Source organism: Papaver somniferum, unplaced genomic scaffold, assembly GCF_003573695.1.
Source record: "Papaver somniferum cultivar HN1 unplaced genomic scaffold, ASM357369v1 unplaced-scaffold_65, whole genome shotgun sequence".
Classification (NCBI taxonomy): Eukaryota; Viridiplantae; Streptophyta; class Magnoliopsida; order Ranunculales; family Papaveraceae; genus Papaver; species Papaver somniferum.
In genome coordinates, this window is record NW_020649304.1 from 4299830 (window position 1) to 4326964 (window position 27135).

The 27135-nt window shown below is 41.5% G+C and overlaps 2 protein-coding genes and 2 pseudogenes across 3 annotated transcripts; all 4 read right to left on the reverse strand.

The window, feature by feature from the left end:
- Positions 1 to 408: 408 nt before the first annotated feature.
- LOC113343756 lies at positions 409 to 2123 on the reverse strand (annotated as a pseudogene).
- A 12886-nt stretch (positions 2124 to 15009) lies between these two features.
- On the reverse strand, positions 15010 to 19590 carry LOC113343709. Of its 2 annotated transcripts, XM_026587842.1 has the most exons (8): positions 19473 to 19590; positions 19181 to 19359; positions 17684 to 17856; positions 17180 to 17606; positions 17019 to 17105; positions 16453 to 16932; positions 16254 to 16377; positions 15010 to 15446 (listed from the first exon to the last, which is right to left on the reverse strand). In XM_026587842.1, exons 4-8 carry the CDS (start codon positions 17549 to 17551, stop codon positions 15169 to 15171), a joined length of 1341 nt encoding a protein of 446 aa, XP_026443627.1. In that variant the 5' UTR covers positions 17552 to 17606; positions 17684 to 17856; positions 19181 to 19359; positions 19473 to 19590; the 3' UTR covers positions 15010 to 15168. The 2 variants fall into 2 exon arrangements, with proteins under 2 accessions (XP_026443627.1, XP_026443626.1); XM_026587841.1 differs by lacking the exons at positions 19181 to 19359; positions 19473 to 19590 and adding an exon at positions 17992 to 18615 and having other exon boundaries at positions 17180 to 17856.
- A 99-nt stretch (positions 19591 to 19689) lies between these two features.
- LOC113343710 (non-functional NADPH-dependent codeinone reductase 2-like) lies at positions 19690 to 21764 on the reverse strand. The gene is made up of 4 exons (XM_026587843.1): positions 21347 to 21764; positions 20690 to 20936; positions 20405 to 20584; positions 19690 to 20241 (listed from the first exon to the last, which is right to left on the reverse strand). The coding sequence occupies exons 1-4, from the start codon at positions 21658 to 21660 to the stop codon at positions 20011 to 20013; spliced, it is 972 nt and encodes a 323-aa protein (XP_026443628.1). The 5' UTR covers positions 21661 to 21764; the 3' UTR covers positions 19690 to 20010.
- A 354-nt stretch (positions 21765 to 22118) lies between these two features.
- On the reverse strand, positions 22119 to 23972 carry LOC113343711 (annotated as a pseudogene).
- Between the last annotated feature and the right edge of the window lie 3163 nt (positions 23973 to 27135).

Below are 27135 nucleotides of genomic sequence, written 5' to 3' on the forward strand. Positions count from 1 at the left end.
TGTTCTGAAGGAATATAACGAAATGACAACAAAACAGGGTTCTCTCATGGACAGCGTCACCTTTCCTACAAATTGGCCAATCCACAAAAATCCTCGAATTTGAGTTTATGTCCTACCAGTATTTAACTTTCCTTCTCATAAAGAGCAAAAAGACAAAACTGCACTAATGAAAAAGTATCCATAGGTATCAGAAAGGGATTTGGTCCGTTGAAGAAATCTAAGAGAGTTTCGTGGTAGACATGGAATCATGATAAGTCTTTGATGTTTATCACAGATTACATAACTCTGATTTAACCTTTCCTATTAGTAAAAACTACCCAATTACGTCATGTTTTGTCAAACTAGGGTATTTCCACCTTCCAAATATCTTTGTTTGTCTACCATTAAGTGGAAGAAACAAACCGAGGATTGACAAAAGTGTTGGTTTACTAATGTTGTGCCACGAGACAGAATTTGGGTCACTTGGCAAATTTTACATTTTTGTTTCTATTGGAAGATTTGAGACATTGCAACATTTTGTGCTAACCCTGACAATATTCTTGTTCGACTTTGAGAACGGGCATCTAAGGTAGGTAGCGAGTGAAGTACTAGTTGGAACTGCTGCTCTCCTAGAGCTACAAAATATACAGGCGTACGTTGCCAGTTAAGCTTTTTATTTTCGACTACAAATGAAGGATCGTGTTTCAAAGTTCGTTATCCCAGAGCTCTTCTAAAGACTTGAACGGTCCATTGGCTGATATAAGAACATCCGCAATTGCTATTCTTCGTTGTGGGAGCTCACTAATTGCGTTCAGGTCTTCCGCTGTCAGTTCCCAATCGAATATCTTCAGGTTCTCTTTCATCCTCTCTTCGTTGTAACTTTTCACCAAAAGACTCACACCTTGCTCGTAAACCCATCTCAGACTAACCTGAACAAATAAAATACGGTCTAATATTTACTTTGCATAAAGAGGGCATGCACATGTAATATTGTAGTGCAAATACTATATCATGGAATATATTGCCAAATTGTACCAACCTGAGCAAGTGATTTTCCTCTGGCCGAGGCAATCTTGTTCAGTACCTCAGAGTCAATAACTGCATTGGATCCCCAGAAGGTTCCTTTGGCTCCCAAAGGCGAGTATGCAGTAACCAAGACATTGTTCGCCTTACAATGCTCCCTGAGTTTCTTTTGTTGCCACATCGGGTTCATCTCCACCTTAATCATTGGAGGTGCAAATTAAATTACAAAAGAGAATTCTTTGTGGAAGTTGTGTGTGCAAAATGTTAGAACATTAGATATAGCATAATCTATCATTACTTTGATTTCAGATACCGTATGCATTAGATATACTTTTGCATCTATCAAAACCATGTAGTAGTAACAAAGTTATACTCACTTGATTTACAGCAGGAGGGATAGTGGCTGTGTCCATCAACTCTTGAAGAATCTTGCAGGAGAAGTTGCTGACGCCTATTGACTTGGTGAGGCCAAGCATCTGACACTCTTCCATAGCTGCCCATACAGACTTGTAATCCATCGGAAGTAATTCATCCTTTTGAACATTTGGCACAATCTATTTGGCTTCAAGCTTACTGGATAGTGTATCAGGTATAGGTCCAGATATTCCAATTTAAGATTCCTATATCATATAAAACAAATCAAAATATAGGATAATCTTATATCAGCATATTATTCTTCCCCAGGGAACTTTCAAACTCTAATTTGTTATTCTCTTAGCAATCAGTCTACAATTTTAATATTCTGATAGATGTTTCATGTGTAGCCGTAGCTATGCAAGGGTTTGCACACAAGCCTAGGGTTCAACTTGCAAAAAGTTTACCTCAGAGAATTCTGAAGTGCGAGGAGGACACGCTCAGGGTGAGCATCGGTGCACCAGAGCTTGGAAGTGATGAAGAGTTCATCTCGGGATTTGATTAGGCCAAGTTGAAGTGCTTCAGCTACAGCTTCACCTAGAGAACCTCAACAAGCGCTGACTTCACTCTTTCGGATCCTTCAAGAAGGTTTTCAGCCGTTCCCATACCTAAAATTGGCATCCCCTGCTGGAACTTAAATTTATTACAGGTACATTACCACTTTCCATGTCTTTTCTATATCTCTCCTTACCAAACAAATTGTACATGTACAATACTTCTTGTTGTGTAGTACTTATATAAATAAATACTCAAAGAGCTGTAGTGGTAGCAGGTATAAAAAACAATATTAAGGTCATTTACCTTAAACAAATGCAGTTGATTAGTCTTTGTTTTGAATGGAAGATTATACTTAGGATAAACAATTTAGGTATCTTTGTAGCTATTCTAGGTTTTGTCACGGAAAACGTCATTGTTTAGATGAATAAAAGCCTGATATGTGTGCAACTGCGTCAGCCATGAAATGGCTCGAACTTAAGTTGACTAATAAGATTTTTACATCTGAAGTTAGTATGAAGAATTAAAAGAAAATCTGCTTTAATGAAAAGGGATACACAAGTTTACAGTATGATTTCTAGTTCTTGATGAAACTGAAACCGAAAAATAACCAAAAGAAGAACAGTGAAATGATCTCTAATTTTAAACACTAGAATCTTACCACATTTCACAATCATTTGATAATTGGGTTAAGTGGCAAAATGCCCCAAAATGGACATCATGGTTATGAAAATGCCCCGGACGTTAGGCGAAAGATTGAAATGCCCCAAAATGATATCGAAATGTCCAAATCCATTAAAGTTGCCGTTAGACATGGTTAAGTGGTCAAATTCAGAAGCATGTGGTTCGCAGATAAGCATGTGTTTTACTGAAATGATAGTTATTTTTTACAAAATGGTTGGCTGATACAAAAAAAATTCCGAAATGATAGTTAATTTTTACAAAATGGTTGGCTGATACAAAAAACTCATTTGGTCATTCACATTTAACAGACGCAATACGTTCGTTTACAAATTACAAAGTAATTCTCTTCGACCATCCCTTATCTGTACTTCTTCTCTTTATTGTCTCGTATTTCCTTTTGCAAATTTCTTGTTTCCTGATTATGAAGATACAAACAAAAAATGTTGTTTACAATTTGCTGACCATTCTTTCCGACTTCCCTTTAGATGGATGGTATATCAAGTGACTAGCCTTAAGTCATCTATGAAATTCCAAAGAATTACCAATTCATTCTTTCTGCACCAAATGCTCCACATCTGCAAGCTCGACCTCGCCTCTCTGCCATTCTTCATTTCCCTCCTGAAATAACAACTCGATTTGCTCCAGAGACTTTCATTTTGTTTCAGGAACATGTTTGTAAACAAAAGCAACTGAAACAGCTGAAATCAAAGAGAAAATGAAGAAGGTTCCTCCAACTGTAATGGCGCGGGATACAAAAAGGAACGACATGGCAATGAGGCCACTGCATAATCTGTTTCCGACTGCACCAAGGGCTGCTGCTCGAGCACGAACCCGAAGTGGGAAGATCTCAGATGTCAGAACCCAGCAAACTGGACCAATTCCCACCGAGAATAACACGATGTGTCCACAGATCAATAGAATTGCCAATGCAATGCCCATTTGTTCGTTCCCCATAACAGTGAGTGTAAACGCCAATCATAACAATACAACTCCTTGAATCTGCCACCCATATTAGTTATCCAGAAATCCCTATCTTCACTACCCATTCTAAAACAGTAAACAAAAATAAAACTAATCAATGAAACATTTAACAAGCCCCTACACAGAGTTCATTCTATTGCAGCAAGCTTATAAGGTGAGATTACAAGGGTAATTGCTCACACTTAACCACTATATGATTTTACATTAATCACCTAACTGGTGTAAATGCAAGTCAGGGCAACTTCAAGTTACATTTCACAGCAAAAAAAAGATTGAAGAGCAACTTATACAATTTTAAACATCCACAAACATTAAAAGAACACTAATATTTGCAAGAACCAATATTAGTTCCAAAAGAGGAAAACTGTTAATTATTCTGTTTTAGTACTTTAAATCAAATTAAAATATTAACAAAGTGTTAAATTTCTGTTAAGGAGACTAGAGAGACTAGATCTACAGTGGAAAGAAGGAAACAAGTGGGGTCAAATAGACCAGACTGACACAAGCGGCTATTCCGACGATCACATGTAAATTTTTACCATTCATTCGTCCAGCGACTCCAGCCTGCTTGGCAAAGGTGAGTATAGTAAAAATCTCATGAGAAACCCAAATTCACCCTTAAAGACATCTTCGAGTTAAGAGAATGTGGTATTGGAGACAACAGAGATCAAATTTCAAAGACATTACATGAAACATGTGCTAGACATTTTTTAAGAGTTCAAAATGGAAAAAGAAAAAAGGAATCGATTCAGTTGTTATGCACGGAACGATGAGTAATAACAGTCGAGAAATAACGAATGATTACTCGAGAAAAAAAGAGATCATACATTTTCAGAACATTTCTCATTTTTTAAGCTTCACACTGCTACAGCGAGCACTAGACACTTCTCATTTTTTAAGCTTCACACTGCTACATCGAGCACTCGACACATATGTGAAACAACTCCCCATGATGGCATATCATAAACGAAAATAATACAGACTGTGATTTTCATATGTTTAGCTAAACAAGCAAACAGGCAGAGAGATCGAAGATGAGATCAAAAATGAGAGGTGATGACGTCTTGACAAGGCACGCATAATTTGATAACACTAATTAATGTGAATGGATAATGCTTATGCATAATTTGATAACACTAAGCTTATGCATAAATTGTAATTTGTTCTACCATGAGGATCCTCAGAAAATGCTTATAGCTGTCATCAATTAAATTAAACAGGTCTCAAAGAAAATATTTCTGTCCTAAACAAGGATTATTTGTGGGAACACACTAACAAGACAAAATGAGATCTAGCTCTACATTGCATGAGAATTAATTCAATTAAACAACACACCATAGAGAAATATCCCAATTGAGTATACAGGGGAGATACATTCCATATATAAGTCGTATAAACAATGAAAAATATTAATCCCTAATTTCATTTCTACTCTCTGAAACCCTAAATCATATAAACCAAATCCTAAATCATATAAACATTTTTCATCTGCTAAAAATTTAAAAACCCAACATTTTAATCCCGAATTTCGTTTTATTCAAACCCTATTTAGAGTTGATGAAACCCTAATTTTGTTTCTATGAAACCAAATTTTGTTTCCCTGAAACCCTAGTTACAACTGTGGTGAAACCCATTCTACAGCTTATAAAACCCTAATTTCATTTCTACTCTCTGAAACCCTAATCGCAGATACCAGCAAAGCAAGGTTGGGTTTCGAAAATCCCAAATCGTAAAACAAAATTAGGGTTATAAGTTACCTGTTCTTCGCTGCAACTTCACAGTTCTTCCCCGATCTTATCTTCTCCGTCTCATCTATCCTCTCTTCTTGGTCTGCAACTTCACAGTTCCTCTCTGTCTCTCGATCTCTCTCGATCTATATCGTTCTGTGTTTTGATATTTTTCTGGCTCATCGAGAAGATAAGAACTGTGGTACTCGAATGAACCACACGTGTGGTACAGGTGGCAGTCAAGTCCACCTGTCAGAATTCTACATTGCACGCGTGTCATTTGTTTACAATGCCCACGTGTAATGGGTTCATTAGCACACGTGTGAATCAGTACAGCGCTGTTTCTGTCAAAGGGCATTTTTGGACATTCGTGTCACAGTTGACCGGTCAAAAAAATTAAAATGCCCCATTTTGACTACTATAGGCCACTTTAACGGATTGGGGCATTTCAATATCATTTTGGGGAATTTTAATCTTTCGCCTAATGTGCGGGGCATTTTCACAACCATGGTGTCCATTTTGGGGCATTTTACCACTTAGAACTCAAGATCGAAAGTACACTATTACACTTACGAATGACTAAATATATTCTGCACAATATATATATTGATCTGTTGAAAGGTTGTAATTCATTTGATAAAACATTTACGAATGACTAAATTTAAGGCATAAGTTACGATTTTATTGGAAAGGAAACAAGAAATCAAGAGAAACAAACACTAAATCATCAAATGCTTCAAGAAAAATAAAAAAAAAACAAAGCGAAACAATCCTGACGCAGAAGATCAAAGCTATCTTCAACCAAGAACTAACAACATAACTGATGAAACAATGTGTTGTTGAGCTTGGTGCTGCTTAAGCAGATTCTAGACAAAGTGAGAGAAGTGATTTAAGGAGGGAATACCATACAATCAAACCTCTCCATCCCATAGTTCTTCAACAGTCTTAAAGGGAGCTCCTAGAAGTTCCGAGACAGCAAGATCACTTGGGTGACCTCTGCTTTGTGGAAGTTTGCTGATCTTTACCAAGTCATCTTCAGCCAGCTGCCAATCAAAAATCATCAGATTCTCCTTCATCCTTTGTTCGTTGAAGCTCTTCAATAGCAAACCCACTCCTTGCTCGTATACCCATCTAAGACGGACCTGAACACACAAAGTAAAAGTAAACTACTAACTGCTTGTGCAAGACCTTAAGCTTTTCGCATGACATCTTCCGAACCAAATTTTAAGACCACTAGATATGCTATGCTTTGTGGACATTCAACTCAAGACCAATTGACATTAGCTGGTGCAACCCAGGGTCATTAGAATGTGGGTATGAAGCCAATCCACTCTTGAGTCACTCCACTTGTTGCTGATTGATTTTAAATTGTATTGTAAGTGTAGATAATTCACAGGACTAGGTGGAAAGATCCTAAGCTGTGATACACCAAAGAACAAAGAGCGGCGAAGCACAAGATAGAACCAAACGGCGCAAAGAGCGAGGTGTCACGTGGGTCAGACGTGATGGCCCAATAGGTGTCGTATGTGACGGGACCCTTATCCTCTGAAAGGTCGGGCGAACAATCAGAAAACACTCGGTCAGACGAAGGAAGATGGTCAAACAAAGAAACGAGAAGAAAGAAGGGCGACACCGTGTTAACCAGACGATTAAGACTCGGCCTCGGGTGAAGAACTATCGGTCAAACCATAAAGTCGGGCGAGCAGTGAAGGTCCGATAGGGAACAACTAAATTGATGTAATGTGACCAACATTGTAATTCTGTTGTATGTCGACCTTGGCCTATAAATATAAGGGCAGGTCGAGAGAGAGAGGCAGGTTGTAAGGGGAGAAAAAGAAGGAACCATACTTGAGTTGTGAGAGCTTCACCATTTGAGAAGGAGAAAACATTTTTAACCAAAGAATAGAAATAATAACATTCGCCCTTTCACCCCTTGGACGTAGGTAATCATACCGAACCACGTATATCTTTGTGCATATGTTTGTTGTGTATCTTCACTTTGTGTTAATCGATCTTCTACTTCGTTGGATGTGGTGTGTGGTTTTATGCCACTACATTCTGGCACCGACTAAGGGGAACGTCTAAGTTCTCCGGATACCTTGACTGCATGTGCCGACAGAGACGATCCAAAAGCTCCTAAAAACACTTTGTGTGTTAGTTGATGCTATGTGATGAAATCTGCTCGGTGAAAGTCTGTATATGATCGTTTGGTTTGAAGTCTGTTGAGATAGTTAAGTTTTCGTTGTTAAGATTGAGTCGTTAGCAAACATGTTCAGTTGGGTCGATCCCGAATAGTCGACTAGTCTTGCTTGTATGCGAGTCTGTTTTCGTGTCCTAATCTTCGTTTTCATAGTATTTTTCGCACTTATCTTCGTATTTTGATCTTAGTTTTTGTCTTGCGAGTTCAACAACGGAATACCCATAAACTTCCAAATAACATCTTTGATGTGTGGTTGAAGTTGCTTGAGGTTCCATGTTGGCTGGGAAAAATTCCAAAGCAACAGCACGGCGAGATCATCGGTCACTGGTGAAAAAATCCAAGGAATCAAGGGAAGACATCCCTTTGTAGTTACAAGGGAGTGCATAAGTCTTAGTCCAGTTTTTTCCATGGCATGCTGACCTCATAAAAGTACGAATTGAGACCTTTTACCCACAAAGAACTAGGTTTTAATGATTTGGAGTCTAGGGAATGGAGGACAAATTGTAGTTAATGCAGAGTCGTGGTATTGAAAGCGACGTCGTGCCCTTGAAAGCGACGTAGCAGGATACCCGTCTAAAAGAGACACTTAGAGTCCGAACAGGGAAAACTGGCGAGGTCAGCATGACAGAGCAGAAGGAATCGTACTTTTGAAACTCAGTTTTAGTGTCAGTCACCTTTTTCTTCTAAAAACCGTACGTACTATAGAAACTTTTCAAAAACAGGTCAAAGTAAAGTGTTGTCTGTTTCCGCTGACATAGGTAGGGACGACTCTCGTACTAACAACACACTGTGTCCGATGGCTAGCACATCAGGGATGGGAAGAACTCTGAGGAACCGCATGATCTCCAGTAACATCATGCAAGGAGGAGTAACTGGGACGAGGCGAGGGAGTAACATGCATCCACCACTAGAGGAATCACGAGCTGCTGCAAGGGGTATGGCAACTGTGGACGAGGAGATCGATCTGGGACGAGACGGTGACCCATCGCCTGTGGAGCGAATCGCCTCGCCCCCAAGGAGGGATGATCAAATAGATGGACTTACTGCGTCAGACACGGAAGATGATGAGGCAGCATTGAACCTGCATGCTCAGAGACGAAACATCAGACGACAAGCTGAGCATCAAGAAACCCTCGGGCGAGAGCAAGAACGACTAAGGAGAGTACAACTATGACGAGAAACAACTATCGGAATCGATCTGGCGACATCGACTCAGATACCCCCTGCAGTACCACCTCCACCACCTATGATGACGACACCACCCCCTGCCCATTTAGGCCATCCAAATGGTCACTCTAGCCATGAGAGTACAGTTCCAACACTGATCGCAATTCTAGAAAGCCAAAGAAGGCAAGAGGAGGTTTTAAGGGATCTTCAGCAGAGGAACCTAGCTCTAGAGTTCGAGAACTATCAGCTACGGAACTTAAGGTCGAGGTCGAGAGGATCTTCTAGCCGAGGGACATCAGGAAACCAAGGTCGAATCCGGCAGGTTCCACCTGCAGTAGGACCAAGCAATTCCGGTCGATCAGGACCACCCCCAACACCACCTATCGGAAGATACGATCCACCCGAGGATTCATCGACAAACGACGAAAGGCACGAGAGGAATAATCAACAGAGAAACACAAGGTCCTACAATGCGACTGAAGCCAAGCTAAGAGAGTTAGAGGAAAAGATAAGGAAGTTGTCAGGAACCGGCGAAGAAGATAAGCTCGCCGAGGTCATAAGCGAGGCTGAGAGGACCCCTTTCACCCAAGAGCTAGAACTAAGGGCCTTCCCACCTAAGTGCACGCTCCCAACCTTCCCATCAAGGTTCGACGGCACGGGAGACGCAGTTGAGAATTTGAAGATGTACACAATGTCCCTAATACAATGGAAAAACCATGAGGTGGTAATGTGCAAGTTCTTCCCTGCAAGATTAGAAGGCGAGGCAAGGAAATGGTTCTACAACCTCGCACCAGGAACAGTCAACAGTTATGAGACTCTAGTCGAAGACTTCCTTGAGACATACATGCACAACAACAGACCTCGGCCCAGGGTCAACAGGTTATTCACCTTGGCCCGACGGTTCAAAGAACCTCTCAGATCATTGACCGATAGATGGAGAAATTTGTGTACAAAAATTGGGAAAGTACCCGTCGACCAGCAGATATTCAAGTTTGAAAACGCACTTGGGAGGTCGGATCCCATCTGGATAGCCATGTTCACTGAAAAACCACAAAAATTGAAAGAAATGAGGAAAATGCAAGAACATTTCATCGCCCTAGAAGAAATTCAGGAAGAGTCAAGGGATAGGGGAGTGCAAGAGGCTAGTGCGACGCCCGAGTCGACATCAGACGATGTTCAAAGGCGGCCCGAGAAGAGACCGAGCCCACCTACGCGAGGAAATGGGAAGAAGGAATGGGTGTCTAAAGGAAAGAGTCCGAGGCACGAGGCGAGAACGTACACCCCTTTGAATGCACCACTAGAAGAAATATTCAAAGAGGTCGAAAAAAGGAGTGACATCATATACCCATCTTCAAGAGGGGTACAGTTCGAGGAGACCAAGGATCACCCGGAATATTGTCATTATCATCAATATCGAGGCCACTCTACAAATAACTATCGAGAAGTGAAAGACATCATGCAACACCTTATTAGAGATGGTTATGTGAGGAATTTCGTCCGACACCCAGCCCAGTCAACCGCAACGCCCGATGCACCCGTTCATCAGGTCCGGACCGACAGATCCACACAGTTTGTCAACACGATTTCCCATTCCGCCACTCAAGCATACAATCTGAATCCTAGAATCATGTCAAGAATCCACAAAAGAGATCATAATGGGAAGGAAATTTTCAGTGTAGCAAAAGCTTTGCCGATGGAATCCTGGATGATGCGACCCATCGTTTTCTCGGCTCAGGATGTCCCGATGAATGACCAAGCTCACAGTGATCCCTTGGTTATCACCCTACTGATTGAGGAATGGGGGGTATGAAGGATACTAGTAGATAGTGGGAGCTCAGTCGAAGTACTCTTCTACGATACGTTCAAAAGGATGGAGTTGTCAGATGATATACTTGTCCCATCGACATATCGTATCTATGGTTTTAATGGGACCGTAACCATCCCAAATGGAGAAGTAACTCTAAGGGTATCGGATGGAGGTGGTTACCTAGATACTTTAACCACATTCTGCGTGGTTGATGTCGTCTCGCCCTTTGAAGTTATAATCGGAAGACCATGGATCGCGGGAATCAAAGGAGTGGCATCGTCCTATCATCAAAGGCTACGATTTCCAACGTACAAGGGGATAGCTGAGGTCGTAGGAGATCCACATGAAGCCCGACAGTGCATGCAGGTCGATGCCCAGATAAATGAGGAGCGGCGAGCACGACAAAGGGGAGAGAAGAAAAGGGCTAAAGAAGCCAAAGTCACAGAAGAACTGGAAAGAGTTATTTCGCAGGCGGTCATGACTTACGAAGCACAAGGAAACGAGCCTTCATAGCAATTAAAGGAGACGGCGCCGGTGAAGGAATCAAAACCAAATTTATCGGCCGTGGAACCTACTCGGGAGATTAATTTGGGAACTGTAGAAGAACCAAGGGTGGTAAGGATCGGGTCCTTACTATCGGACGAACAAGTAATCCAGCTCGTGGCGGTGCTAAAGGAAAACATGGACGCATTCGCATGGAACATGCACGATATGGAGGGTATAGATCCGGAGGTATGCTGTCACCATCTAAGGATCGACCCAAGCTTCAAGCCAGTCCGGCAAAAGATGAGGCGAATCGCACCAGAATTACAGGCGGCCGTCGAGAAGGAGCTAAAGAAGTTACAGGAATCGGGAATAATTAGGAAATCGCACTACCCACAGTGGATATCTAACATGGTCGTGGTTCCAAAGAGAAACGGAGGAGTCAGAATCTGTATCGACTTCAGCGACCTGAACAAAGCTTGTCCGAAGGACAGTTTCCCTCTCCCAAGTATCGATCAACTGGTGGAATCTATAGTGGGGTACGAGGCACTAACGTTGATGGACGGATACGCGGGGTATAACCAGATCCCGCTGGCTCCCGAGGATCAAGAACACACCTCCTTCTTCACACCAAGGGTCCTATACTGCTACACCAAGATGCCGTTTGGGCTGAAGAATTCAGGCGCCACATATCAGAGGTTGGTGGGCGATATGTTTGAAGACCAGATCCACAACACCATTGAGGTCTATGTCGGATATGCTAGTAAAAAGTCGCCTAGCCAAGAATCACATCCGAGACCTGCGGGAAATTTTTCGATCGATGAGAGAATATAAAATGAAAGTTAACGCGACCAAATGCGATTTTTGGGTCACATCGGGCAAATTTTTGGGATATATCATCACTCCAAAGGGGATAGAAGCGGATCCCGAGAAAGTCAGAGACATCCTCGAGATGCCGTCACCAGCCACAATAAAAGATGTAAAAAAGCTGAACGGAAGTATAGCAGCATTGGGGCGATTCGTATCTCGGTCGTCCGAAAAATGCAAGGATTTATTTAGCACTCTTAAAAAGGGAGAGAAATTCAAATGGACGGACGCCTGTGAGGAGGCGTTTCAGAATATTAAGCTACATATTGCAAGTCTTCCAGTATTACAAAGACCCGAGCCGTCGGAGGTCCTCACATTATACCTCGGAGCAACTTCATATGCTATCAGTGCAGTCTTAGTTCGAAATGAAGGGAACGAGGAAAAACCCGTTTACTTCATTAGCAAGACATTGAGTCCGGCCGAGAAAAATTATACAAGGATGGAACAGATGATTCTAGCGCTAGCTTTCGCCACCTTGAATCTAAGGACATATTTCCAATCCCATCGGATCTGCGTGCTCAAAAAATCACCTATTGAGGCGGTACTGGACAATGCAGGCCGATCTGGAAGGATCTCCAAATGGGGGGCGCAAATTAAACAGCTCAACGTTTTCTACGAAATGAGGACAGCAGTGAAGGCACAAGTAGTGGCAGATTTTTTGGAGATTTTCCACTAAGCGACGAAGATGAGGTCGAGGACATACCCGGAATGGAAGAAGATCGAGAAGACCCGGCCGACTTACTCGAAGCAAGTATCCCATCACGTTGGGAAGTATTCGTCGATGGAGCGTCAAACAAATATGGATCGGGACTTGGGATAGTCTTTACCACACCAAAGGGACGAAAAATGGTTCATTCGTTTAGATTGGAATTTAAGGCGACAAACAACGTCACCGAGTACGAAGCTGTGATTCACGCCCTGAGATTAATCGTCGAGATGGGCCTACAAGATGTAAGACTAACTAGCGACTCGCAGTTGGTGATCCGAAAAATCACGGGCAAATACGCCATCCACGACCCGATTTTGCAGAAGTACTGGGAGCTCGCCCAATTCTATATCGACCAGATCCCCAACATCAAATTTTTCCACATATGCACAAAAGATAATTGACATTCGGATGCATTGACATATATTGCATCCCAGCTCACATACCCAAGTGTGGAGGGTATTCGTGTCATGAGACTCCTCACCCCATCTATACCAGAGATACCCGAGGTGCACGTCGACGTGGTTATCAACACGGCCGACAGATATCCGGATGGAGATTGGAGAAAGCCGATTCATTCGTACTTGGAGACAAGCGAATTACCCAAGGGGCGACCCGAGATCAACAAAGTGAAAAGCAAATCGGCCGCTTACGAGCTAAGAGACGAAATCCTATACTGGAAATCATACATGGGACCACTCTTAAGATGCTTAAGTAAGGAAGAAGGCCAGACAATCATGAATGAACTACACTATGGAGCGGCCAGAAATCACAACTCGGGACGAAGTCTGTCAGCGAGAGCGAAAACGATGGGATACTTCTGGCCGTATATGAACGATGATGCAAAACAAATGGCGCAAGCTTGCGAAGAATGCCAGCGGTTGGTAAGAAGATACATGCACCTTCAGTAACTCTAAACTCGGTAGTAAGCCCCTGGCCCTTCGCAAAGTGGGGGATCGATATCGTGGGACCATTACATGTGGGATCGGGGAGAAAATACTTAATAGTAGCGACGGATTACTTCACTAAATGGGTGGAGGCGGCACCACTGAGACATATCCGTGACAAGGACGTCTTCAGGTTCATTTGGGAGCACATCATATGTCGTTTCGGAGTACCGGCGGCCATCGTCTCGGATAATGGAAAACACTCCAGGGAGAAAACATCGACCTACTATTTAACACCTACAACATCAGAAAAAGCAAGGCTACCCCCATATACCCTCAAAGTAATGGGAGGCCGAGATCACAAACAAAACTATCGCCGATAATATGAAGAAAAAATTAGATGGAGAATACGGTAATTGGTGCGAAGAACTCTACAATGTTTTATGGGCCTATCGAACCACTCGAAGGGAAGCAACAGGCTATCACCTTTCATGCTGACCTATGGAACCGAAGCGATACTACCAACTGAAGCAATGATACCCACCACAAGAACTGAAGCCTGGAGGCGAAACATATCGGCAGATCTAATATTGGCCAAGCTCGATGACTTGGAGGAAACAAGGGAGATGGCGTTGCAAAAAATGGAGAATTACCAAAGGAGATTACAACGAGAATACAACAAACGAGTTCGACCAAGAGAGTTTCAACCGGGGCAGTTAGTGTTGAAATATCTAGCCGATTGGGAACGTGACAAAAGGGCGGTAAACTAGCGGCAAGGTGGGGAGACCATACACAATCGTGTCTAAAGCTGGCGAGGGAGCTTATCGATTACTCAAACCAGACGGCAAACCCGAGTTAAAACCGTGGAACGCTCAACATCTGAAACTCTATTACCCATGAGGGGTTCGAGGGAAACAGGAAAACATACTTGTCATTCATTTCTTTAAAACCGCGAGGGGTAGGAAATATGACATGAGCGACCAATGGTCATTCGTACTCGGGGCAAAGCCAGTGAGGAAGTGCCCAGGTGACTTACACTCGAATGGTCATTCGTACTCGGGGAAAAGCCAGTGAGGAAGTGCCGAAGTGAATTACACTCGAATGGTCATTCGTACTCGGGTCAAAGCCAGTGTGGAAGTGCCGAGGTGACTTACAGTCGACTGGTTATTCGATACTCGGGGCAGTGGCAGTGTGCAAGTGCCGAGGTAGCCTAAGGGTACTGGTGGTTGGAAGCCAGATACCAAAGGTCGTTAAGATACGATTTCTTCTCAGCCAGGTAACCTACTTACATCTGAAAGGTTACCCCCATCGCAGGTGGCCGTGACCACTTGCCCGAGTTGGTTGGTCGATAACCACTCGGGATTATCGAGCCTAGACCTAGGAAGACTATAACCCTTCCACTGAATCTAAAATATAGTGATGAGATACCTCGGATGGGACATGGCATCGGGCCCGATGACCCTTCTTGTTGAGTGTGTTCCACAGAAAAAGAACTAATAACCAATACATGTGACATTAAATGCAGGTGCATAACATAAACAACAAGATAAGGATGGAATGATCAAGAGAATTTTCAACACAGTGGAAAAGGCGGAAATTGTCAAGGAAAATAGAAAAGAAAAAACAAGCTTGGCGACGCAGCACCCCATTTAAAAGAAGTTGTTCAAAGAAGCATGGGACAAGTGTTCAAACGAATTACAACCCGCAACAAAGGGAAAATTAGTGGCGCAACACTACAAAAGGCGTGATCAACTCCTGGGTGGAACAACACCGGCCCCTCCCTTCCTCTGAGCAACCTCGCAGCGCTTTTGCGCGATGTACTCGTTTACACCGGCCTTGATCTCCTCAGCAAGCTCGCTCTGATGAGCGTTTTTCTCATCCACAATCTGCTGAGAAAGCTGCTCGGACCTCGACTCGGCGGCTTGGATATTAACATTCGTCTCACCTTCAGCCTTCTTCCACTGCTCCACCTCTTTCCCGAGGTTGTGCACATATCGCTCCAGATCCTTAGCACGACCCTGCTCGGCTGCAAAAAAACATTATAAGCATGTTAAACACGGAATATAGCAGAACACGGAGTAAAAACAACAAATTAACTCGGTCTTAAGGCCACCCCAGCATGCACTCCAGAGACCTGATAGGGTTGACAACACAGATTCTAACGACTCCACGGACTTGGACAACTCATCCTCGGCCTTAGAAAGATTCAAAGTTAACTCATTATAGTATTGTTCATTGAATTCATTCGAAGGGCAATATTTCTTGTGATCGTTCCACTCGTCCCTATGACGATTATAGGACAATTGTAGCATCGATAAATGGGCTTGGGTCCACTCTAGGTCACTGGACAGCTTATCGAAGCCCTTGGTCCTTTCAACAAGATCTCGGTTGGACTGTTCGGCCACAACTTTTTCCCTCAAAATTCGTCGACAATCTTCATGAAGATCTCGATTTTGAAGCCTAAGGGAACCATTTTTACTCTCCATATTATCGGCTAGTAACGTTTTATCACCAGCAAGTCTCTGAAACATCCCCAAGCGAGCCCGTAAGTTATCTATCTCCTCGGGGACATACTCAAACAGGCGATATCTGTCCAATTCCTCTTGAAGTTGCTGGATCTCGGCCTCCTGTCGGTCTATCTTCCCATCCTTATTGCAAATTCGTCGTCGAAGATTCTCCACAAGATCTTTCTCGATATCCCATTTTCTCTTCATAAGCCTATGCTCCGAAGAAGCATCTATATCTATACTAGATATTTCGGCTAGAAGAACAATAATTGACTCAGGATATTGGTACGAAGAACTCAATCAACACAACTATGTAAACAATATACCTTGAGCATCGGCGAGTTTGATCTCCAGGTCACGAGATCGTTTCTTCTCCTGCTGAAGAGCAGCCTCCAACTTCCTAATCTCTTGTCGTCGGAGTGCAGCCTCCAACCTCGACCGATTCAATGCCTACAAATTCCATCCCAAGGCGACATTAATAAGGCCCGATAACATCAAAACGAAGAGTTCAAACAAACCACTTACCAGATTATCAAAGACCGGCGCAATGTCATGATACAGGGGCACGGCAGCAATCATCTGCTCATCAGTATAGGAGCCGAACTCCTCCGAGTGTAATGCGCCAAGAGAATCACACATAGGGCCCGATATGGTAAAAGATGTCAGAACACCCGAGGGAGACCCAACATCCTTCTGGGGCAGCTTTTGGAGCGATGTTCGGGTCGGCCCCTGAGCTCCAGACTGCATGATAGGAGTCACAATAACAGTTTCCGCAGGAACCTCCCCTTCCTTCTGACCACCAGCATCCTCATCAAACAGTTGCTCGTCCCCGAATATATCGTCTTCATCTTCTTGATCGGGGATGTCGATCACAATGTCCGAGCTTTTCAGCACCACTACCTTCGCCGCCACCTTTCCCCGAGGAGGATTACGCCTTGGAACCAAACCTTCACCACCAACAGTATCGTACCCTCCAACATCTTCATCCTCGCGCCTAGGGAATTTCTGCACAAGGTTCAGCGTCAGAACACGTGAAGGAAAAAAACAGGGGCAAGTACATGTACTTAGAATAAAATCTATATGTTTGTTACCTTCCCCTGGTCTTCCTCGACCCTTGTGCCAGCACTCCTATTCTTGGAAATAGAAGCCGATTTGGTAGGCTCGCCCTGAGGCTTAACCTACGACAAGAAAGTAATCAGTACCCCAAGACGATACAGCAGGAATCAAAGAAAGTGGAAAGAAAGCAACATACCCTATCATCGTTAATCACCCAGAATGGATAAGGCTCTGCAGGAAATTGAGGATGAGGAAAGCTACCATGCAAAATTTGGCCGCGAAAAAGAAGTAGAACTCGGTCCCAGTATGGGTCATTGGTGTGGAGAGCACGCTTGTTGGAACCTTTACCAAGGGGATCATCATCTAGCATCAATCTGTCAACACCCTCGGGCATAGATTTCTGACGGTGAGGGCTAGCAGCAAAACCAGCAAGGTCGCCATTGGTAGCTATATCGCTTCGGTAGTTCAATGTTAAAATTGGCAGAAGTGTTATCGGGAGCGTCTCCAGGCTTATAGGTCGACCAATCGTCCGTAGAGCCGCGACCCTCGCGTCGGTCTCTCTACTCATTCATTAGACGGAAAGTGTTGCCATTCCACTGAGTCAAGGCTCGATACGGACGAAGCTGCGACAATACCTCATATTAGAAAGGGCTGGCAGGGTTGTATAGAGGAAAGCGAAGGCCAAGTTCCAACTTCCCACGAGTGACGATGACCGCCTCGGACGACTGTTCATGCTTATCGACATCGGTCTTCTTCAACACACCCGTTTGGCCCGAGACTAGGGTCACTTCATAGTTTTGAAGACCGAATTCTTCCTTCAACTGTTCAATAAAATCATCATCAGACAAGTCTTTGGAGACTCTCTTATCATCCCTACATGAAAAAGAGGGAGAATCATCAGGAAAAAGGGAATTTATAGCACGATAATCGTGATGGGAATGACTCTCAAGCCAAAATAGGGAATCAAGAGAAACAACATCGCCCTCGGAGAAGGTATCATTCACACACCTTTTTTCAGTCATTTACGGAGAATAAGTAGCCATGGCAGAAAGCGAAAGGGGAGATACGAACGTTGGTGAAGAGAGAAGTAAAAGAAAGAACTAACCACGACTGTCGCAAACCTCACCAACAAAAACAGCAAAGCCGAAGACGGAGAAGATAAGAGAATCACCGGAATTAATGGCGTCGGTAAAGTGGGAGGAAAAGAAGAAAAAAAAGAAGAACAACACTTGGGTTCTCTAAAAAATGGCGAGCAAAGGAAAGAGAACATGAAGGTAGGTATTTATAGGGTGCAGCGCCTCAACCGACAGCAACGGTTACAAGTCATAAAGGGAGAATTAGTGGGAGACTGCATGGCGGAATTCTCGGCATGCTCGAGGACGTGGGGAGGTGGAGCGATTTTCTTTCCCTCGTGTCAAGCACACTAGCGAAAGAAGGGGCATAAATGTAGGTGTAGATAATCCACAGGGCTAGGTGGCAAGATCCTAAGCTGTGATATACCAAAGAACAAAGAGAGGCGAAGCACAAGATAGAACCAAACGGCGCAAAGAGCGAGGTATCACGTGGGTCAGACGTGATGGCCCAATAGATGTCGGATGTGACGTGACCCTTATCCTCTGACAGGTCGGGCGAACAATCAGAAAACACTCGGTCAGACGAAGGAAGATGGTCAAACAAAGGAACGAGAAGAAAGAAGGGCGACATCGTGTTAACCAGAAGATTAAGACTCGTCCTCGGGTGAAGAACTATCGGTCAAACCAGAAAGTCGGGCGAGCAGTGAAGGTCCGATAGGGAACATCTAAATTGATGTAATGTGACCAACATTGTAATTCTGTTGTATGTCGACCTTGGCCTATAAATATAAGGGCAGGTCGAGAGAGAGAGGCAGGTTGTAAGGGGAGAAAAATAAGGCACCATACTTGAGTTGTGAGAGCTTCACCATTTGAGAAGGAGAGAACATTTGTAACCAAAGAAGAGAAATAATAGCATTCACCCTTTCACCCCGTGGACGTAGGTAATCATACCGAACCACGTATATCTTTGTGCCTATGTTTGTTGTGTATCTTCACTTTGTGTTAATCGATCTTCTACTTCGTTGGATGTGGTGTGTGGTTTTATGCGACTACATGTATGAAGACAAAATTAACAGCACCTTATTCGAAACACGGGAATCATAAATTAAGAACAAAATCAAAACCTGAGCATGAGTTTTGTTTCTTGCTTGAGCAATCTCATACAGAACCTGTGCGTCTTTGACCCCATCAGATCCCATGGGGTTCCACTGGCTCCTAAAGGTGAATAACCAGAGACAAAGATATCATTGGTCTTACAGAACTCCCTCAGTTTCAAGTTTTGCCAAAGCGGGTTCATTTCCACCTTCCAGTAACATAATGATCAATAAAGCGATTAGAAGAAAGTAACTAATAAATGAAAGACTTGGTTTTGATAACATTGCATCGACAAATCCAAAACATCGGTTTGAATGTCACCTTAGGAATTGCAATATAGGCATCACACTTCCAGAACTCAATGTCACCTTAGGAATTGCAATCTCCATCTCTGTCTTAAGATATGATTTGTGTGTGATACTTGATCGCCTGTTTGTAGATCTAAAGAGATGGATAAGTAGGAAAGAAATATTATTAGACACAAATAGAGGAGAGGACAGAGTCATGTTCATCAGCATTTGTGGTGGAGTCGTATTATATATTAATCGATATGAATTATGCCCATTCAAGTCAAGGAGAAAACATAATGTTTCAGTGGATAAGACATATATGATTGGAACAGCCATATAAAGACAACGGGATTCATCCAAGGACAAGTTGGATTTGTTGGATCACAAACACGTCTGAAAATGTGGGAATACGTATCGGTTGTGATTTCTAACCAGAGTCCCCAAACAGATAACTACAGGACCCTCTCCCAATAGAGCCATTTCACACAGTTTACATTTTTCTTTTTTTTGTTGTTGTGCAGTGAGGCAAAATGTCCTGTTTCACCTATAGAAAAACTGTGCATGTCGAATCAAACCTCTCCGTCCCAGAATTCTTCGAGAGTCTTGAAAGGGGCTGCTTCAAGTTCCGAGACAAAAACAGCACCTGAGAGTCCTCTACTTTGTGGGATTTTGCTTATCTTTTCCAGTTCATCTACACCGAGTTCCCAATCGAAAATCATCATGTTTTCCTTCATCCTGTGCTCATTGAAGCTCTTCATTAGCAAGCTCACTCCTTGCTCGTATACCCATCTCAGACAAACCTGAAACTCACGCAGTCAAATTAAGTTACCGCCTAGTCCTTTAAGACCATAAATAGATATTCGTCCAACCAAAACTTTGTTTATTTAATACGAAATGAAACACCACGATATAATGTTCTATTTTATTATACTATAGAGATATAGGGGAAGAACGGTACGAAACCTGTGCGTGAGTTGTCCCTTTAGTCTCAGCAATTTCGTGCAGAACTTGGGCTTCGTAGACTGCATTAGACCCCCACGGGGCTCCTTGGCCTCCTAAAGGCGAGTAGGCAGTGAGAATGATACTGTTAGCCTTGCAGAAGTCCCTCAGTTTCAAGTTCTGCCAAACTGGGTTCATCTCCACCTATTGAATCGATTTAACATCGATATATACAACATGATTAATCAAAACCTCGGTTAATGCAACAACATGGTTAAAGAAGCGGGAAAAGATAAAATGAGAGCTTACTTGGTTAACAGCTGGAGGGATGTTAGCAATGTACAAAATGGTTTGAAGCTTCTTACAAGAGAAGTTGCTGACACCAATTGACTTTGTAAGACCAAGTTTTTGGCACTCTTCCATAGCTGCCCATACAGACTTGTAATCCATTGTTAGCAAAGCATCCTTTGGCAGTGGAAACACAAGCCCTGCAGCTGGTTTCGCGCTTATTGGAAAGTGTATCAGATATAGATCAAGGTACTCCAACTTCTGGTTCCTACAAAAAAACTTACATTCAATCACACTCGATCATTTATCATTGTCGTTACCTGCATCATAAAGATACACTGACTATATGTGAAACAAAAATAGAAAGTTATTCTTCTGTAACATGTCTAGAAAGTAACAAAATGAAGGCTATTTCTCTTTAACTATTCGAACTGCTATATGGGAAGACTGAAGAGCAGAATAGTAGACTTTTTAGAGGGAAGTTTGCTACTTATGCAAGCTAGTGATTAACACCATGGCAACGTTTACCACTGAGCATCTACCTCTAACAAATTAAGAGTGTTTCCCTTGGAAACTTTATATGCAGATGGGAAAATTTCAAAATAACATGCAAATCTATCTATGTGCCCTTTCTATCTCTTTGAACACTACCGAAATAAGTAGGATACGATATGGTACCGTAGAGAGTTCCGAAGTGCAGGGATGACACGGTCAGGGTGAGCATCACATGGCCAGAGCTTAGAAGTTATAAAGAGTTCGTCTCGAGATTTTATTAAACCAAGTTGGAGTGCTTCAGCTATAGCTTCACCAAGAATTTCTTCAAACTGGTAAACAGCAGCTGTATCAAAATGTCTGTAACCTGTCTTGATAGCATTCAAAATTGCCAATTTCCCTTCTTCTGAATCAACTAATGGGTTTGCAGCAGTGCCCATACCTAATATCGGCATCACACTCCCGGAACTCAATGTTACTGTAGGTATTACCTTCTCCATTCTTCCGCCTCTCAAAATCTCTATCTCTATCTGGTACTTACTTAGATACAGTGGCTATCTAATCTATTTAATTGGGTATCATTTGATGCTTGTTTGCTTGGATTGAATTAGTTCTTGTAACCTACCAAAATAGACAAAATGGAGGAGAAACGGCCAAATTATCTCTAACCACCAAACCGTTATCACATTTTGTCTTGATGTCAAGACGATAACCTATATCAACCCCTACACCTTCTGACTTTGTTTTATCATATGTATTGATGCAAAAAGACATTTTTTCTGAACTTTAGTCGGCATATCTTGCTACACCCATTTTTCTCTTGGAAACAAATGACATTTTTTTTCTTGGAGGCTGAGGAAAAGTTTATCCAAAGGCATTGTTACACTTTTTTCAATAGTACCCGAGAGAGCTTAAATTCTCGTTATGAGCCGTTATAGAATTAATCAATCAAAAGCGATTCGACAAGTCAGTTTTCAGGACATTTTTTTATTGAAATTTAGTACTCCGTATTACATTCCTGCTACAAGCGAAATCATCTAGTTTGGTGCTGCGTAGGTAAGGAGATACCAGAGAAAGAGAACATTATCTCTTAATCAAATTTCTCCATCCCAGAATTCTTCGATAGTCTTGAAGGGTGACCCTTCAAGTTCTGATACAAACAGATCACCTGGTAGTCCTCTACGCTGTGGAATTTTGCTGATCTTGACCAAATCATCAGCAGTCAGTTCCCGATCAAAGATCATTAGGTTCTCTTTCATCCTTTGTTCATTGAAGCTCTTAACTAGCAAACTCACTCCTTGCTCGTATACCCATCTAAGACAAACCTAAACACATCAACATAAAAACTGTCAGCTACGAACTAGTAACTACTCGTGCAAGCTAGATTTCAAGATTTTCACATAATATATAACTCAAGAAGTGATGAAAATACGTTTGAAATTTCTTTGGGGATACAATAAATACACATATGAAATAATTAACATGGTATGAGTTTAGTGGAGCAAATGCACACATGAATGACTCCCCCAACAGCCACTCCACTTGATGCTAAATATTGCGTTGCACAAATGATGCTAATTTTAAGAAACAAGAATGAAATCCATACCTGAGCATGAGTTTTTCCTAAACCTCTCGCGATTTCGTGCAACTCCAGTGCCTCTTTGACTGCATTAGATCCCACGGGGTTCCGCTAGCTCCCAAAGGTGAGTAGGCAGTGACAACGATACCTTTAGCCTTGCAAAATTCCCTCAGTTTCAAGTTTTGCCAAACTGGATTCATCTCCACCTTCCAAAGAGAGCTCCTTATCAATACCGTAAAATAGATGAAATCAACAATATTCTTCCACAATAAAATCATTTTCATCCATCGAGAAAATAAATAAAAATATGTTAGAAAAGAGGTGGAAAAGGAAGAGAGGTTTACTTGATTAACAGCAGGAGAAATATTAGCAGTGTCCAAGATAATTTGAAGCTTCTTGCAAGAGAAATTGCTGACACCAATTGACTTTGTAAGTCCAAGCTTTTGACACTCTTCCATTGCTTCCCAAACAGATTTGTAGTCCATAGGAAGGAGATGCTCCTTTTTTAGAGGATACTCGTACTTCATTGGCTTTAAGCTTACCGGAAAGTGTATCAGATATAAGTCAAGGTACTCCAACTTTAGATTCCTACAAAGATGTTTCATCAAACAATAATATCACTTGATTGTCCAATGATAAAAAAAATAAAAAAAAATAAATAAATAGAGTGTCCAGTGGCGTTATATAGGATACTTGGTCATACCTGAGAGAGTTCTGCAAAGCAGGGACAACAAGATCAGGGTGAGCATCAGTGCACCATAACTTGGTAGTGATGAAAAGTTCGTCTCGAGATTGGATCAACCCAAGTTGAAGAGCTTCAGCGATAGCCTCACCTAGGAACTCTTCAGACTGGTAGGCAGAAGCTGTATCAAAGTGTCTATAACCAATCTTGATAGCATTCAAAATTGCGGCTTTTGCATCTTCCGGACCGACAGGCGGGAAAGAAGCTGTGCCCATTCCTAACATAGGCATCACTCTACCAGAACTCAATGTCACTTTAGGAATTACAATCTCCATACTCTCTCCAAAGCGTGTCTTTGGCGCAACGAAATCAAATACAACAAATTTTTCCACCTGAAGTTGACAAATTATTTCTAACAAAGTATTTCAAATTTTCAACTCAAAGTATACTAGTATTTGACAATACGATGTTTGAAGGTCTATAATCTGATTCTAGATCTAAGATTTAAAGACACCAATAAGCAGGAGAGCGTACACGACTGATAAAAGATAATGTAGGGCAGGATAGAGATACTCAACAGCCCATGGGTTTGGTCAATGAAGAAGTCATCGAGTTGCAAAAATTAATGCGCGATGATGCTCCTTTCAAAATAAAAAACGCGTGATGCTCTCATTTCAAGAACAATCAATTAGGAATCGTCATTTTATTTGACGTACTTAAATTAGAAGAGTGTCACATTCATCACTAATCTTTTGTTAACCTTATCGTTTAGGGCAGTTCTATTTTTATTTGCCGACAAATAAAGAGTGGCAAGTTTAAGCGCACACTCGGTGTTTGGCTTAAAAAGGCTTTTTTTTGTTGTTGTGGTAATCGAATATTTGTCCCTATTTTTGATGGGTATACAAATATTCTTATCATGCAATAAATATGTCCCTCCCTTTTCATAAGCCCATGAGGGATCCATTAGCATTTTTGCTTTTTCCGAATTCACCCCTAGATACTGATAAGGTTTCAGAGAAGATCGTTTCATTATTTTCATTTTTCATATTTGTACTTCCTCTTTGATGCTCTCCCGTTAAAATCAATCGAACGCACCGTCGTCAACTTCATCCTTGCAACCACCATCACCACGATCTCTATCTCCGCCACCATAACCAACACCATCACCGTCGTCTTTATAGCCACCATTTAGATTTGAGATTAAAATCAATCGAAAGTATTTCAATTTCAGATCTGAAATTTATGAAAACTAATTTTACGATTTCGAAAATCTTAATTTTTATTGTGGATTCATAGGATCCGTAGTGGTGGAGATTGGTGTTTTTCGTGATGTATTCGTGGTGGTAGATGGATCCGTGTCGCGTTTGGTTAATTAAATGTGATGATAATATTGAATCTGTATCATTGACTGAAATAGGAGAAGATATTAATCATAATCTTCCATTTAATTCTTCAAAGTCAGGAATGATTAATAATTTCATTTCTCCTAAAAATTGCTTGAGTGTCCTGTTCGTACCAATTCTATCAACCTATTCATCAAGTATGTTTCTTATTTGACGACGAAGAAATTGACGGTAGAATGATAGTGGTTTAATTGTGATTACAACTTTTGTATATGATTAAATTCTTATTTTTCTAAAAATGTGATTATGGTTCTGGATGTTTATGGTGATGTTGGTGGTGGAGTTTGACTGTGATTTTGGTGAAGATTGGGTGTGATTTTGGTTGCATTTGTTGATGGTGTTCCAGGTATAGTAATTGTCCTTTCACTAAACCTACTTACTTCAGTTTTTACGGGATCAACTATTGTTGTTGATCCAACTTATGGGATCAACTGCTATTGTTGACCCAATTTTTTATGGGATCAACTCCTGTTGTTGACCCAATTTTTCATGGGATCAACTACTGTTGTTGATCCTTTCAACTCCTATTGTTGACAATATTTCCTTGGATAAGTATAATCATGCTTATAGTTGAGATCATGTAATTTTCTTCCAATGTTGAACTTGTGGTGCAATGGTAGCATGACTGACTCCATGTCAGATGATGGGTGTTCGACTTACGCCAAGTTCACTCCATTTACATGGATCAACTTTCATTATTGATCCAATTTAGGGGATCAAAATTGGATCAACTTCTACTGTTGATCCTTTTTTTTTGGATCAACTACTGTTGTTGATCCCCTAAATGGATCACCTTCTACTGTTGATCCTTTTTTTTTGGATCAACTATTGTTGTTGATATAAAAATATCTAAACCGGCGGTAGTGACGGCGGCGATGGCGGTGATGGTGGTGGCAGCGGCAGACTAGTGGTGGTGGCGGACTAGTGGTGGTGACGGAGTGGTGGTGGAATATCAGTGGTGGTGGCGGTTGGTAGGTGGTGGTCGTTGAACGGTGGTGGTGGTGCTAGTGGTGGTGGTGAAGTGGGAGAGGAAGAAATTTGTTCCATTTTGAAATAAAGAAAAAGTATATGGGTGAGGGTATTGAGGTAATCTAATTTTAAATAGATAAGGTTATTAAAAAGGAGGGACATAATTATTGTTGAATAAGGATATATTTATAGGGTGTTAAAAGTAGGAATATATAATTAATATACCCTTGTTTTCTTTTGGGGCTATATAGGGTCATGAAATAGTGATAGTGAACACCGGCTATCCAAATATTTTCATAATGACTAATATGACCCTCATTTGATTTGAGATAATAATATTGATTAACATCACTAATCATGATTAGTGAATCAATTAAGACTAATTCATTTCTTTTAAGTTAAGTGATGAAGATGAAAATCAAAACAACCAAAAAAGTCAGAGGGAGGCCAAAAAGGTACCTTTTCCGGTCAGATGGACGGGTAAACTTTTGTGTGGGTGAAATGGACAGAAGAAACATTTCTTTAGCATTAGACAATTATACCCTCCACTATAACTTCATCATCCTCCCGAACAAAAAAAAAAAAAAAACATGTCAAAGAAATCAGTTTCTCTTGAAGAAATTTTCTTCTTCACCACCATCTTCATCTTCCTCTATCATCCCCACCACCACAACCAGCACCACCATCGACAACATAAACTTCTTCCGCCTTCATCATCTCCTCTACCACAAACAGTAACACCACCATAGACAACATCAATTTTCTCCATTATCGACACCACCATCATCATTTCCACCACCGTTGACTATATCGGTTTCCCCGAAACCATCATCGACACCACTACCACCACCATCATCCAAAAGAATTTTGTAATGCATGCCCTAATTCAATTGAATTTTCTCACATTCATAAATTAAGAAAGTTAGGGTTTTGTATTAATCGAAGAGTATCCTCAAATTGGTATGTTTCCAGACCCTAATGTTAGATTATATTCAAAATGGTTTCATCTTAATTAGTAAATTTGATGAACCCGTGTACATATGTTTTAGCTTTGTTTATTAAATGTGCGATGTGAATGGATAATGTTCTTAATTGGATTTTGAATATGATTTCATCCGGTTTTAAACTGAGATAAATTTAGTTTCATCCTGTTTTAATGTGTAAATTGATTGATTTGTTTTTTTTGGAAATGTGGATATACTCATTCTTTTTCCTTTTAGGTGAGAGTTTTTGTTCAATGACATGATAAAACTGGTTTTACTTCTATGTAAACTAGAACGGAACTGGTTTCATTGTTTATATATTGTGTTAAATTTGATTTTACCCATGTTTAAACTAGGAT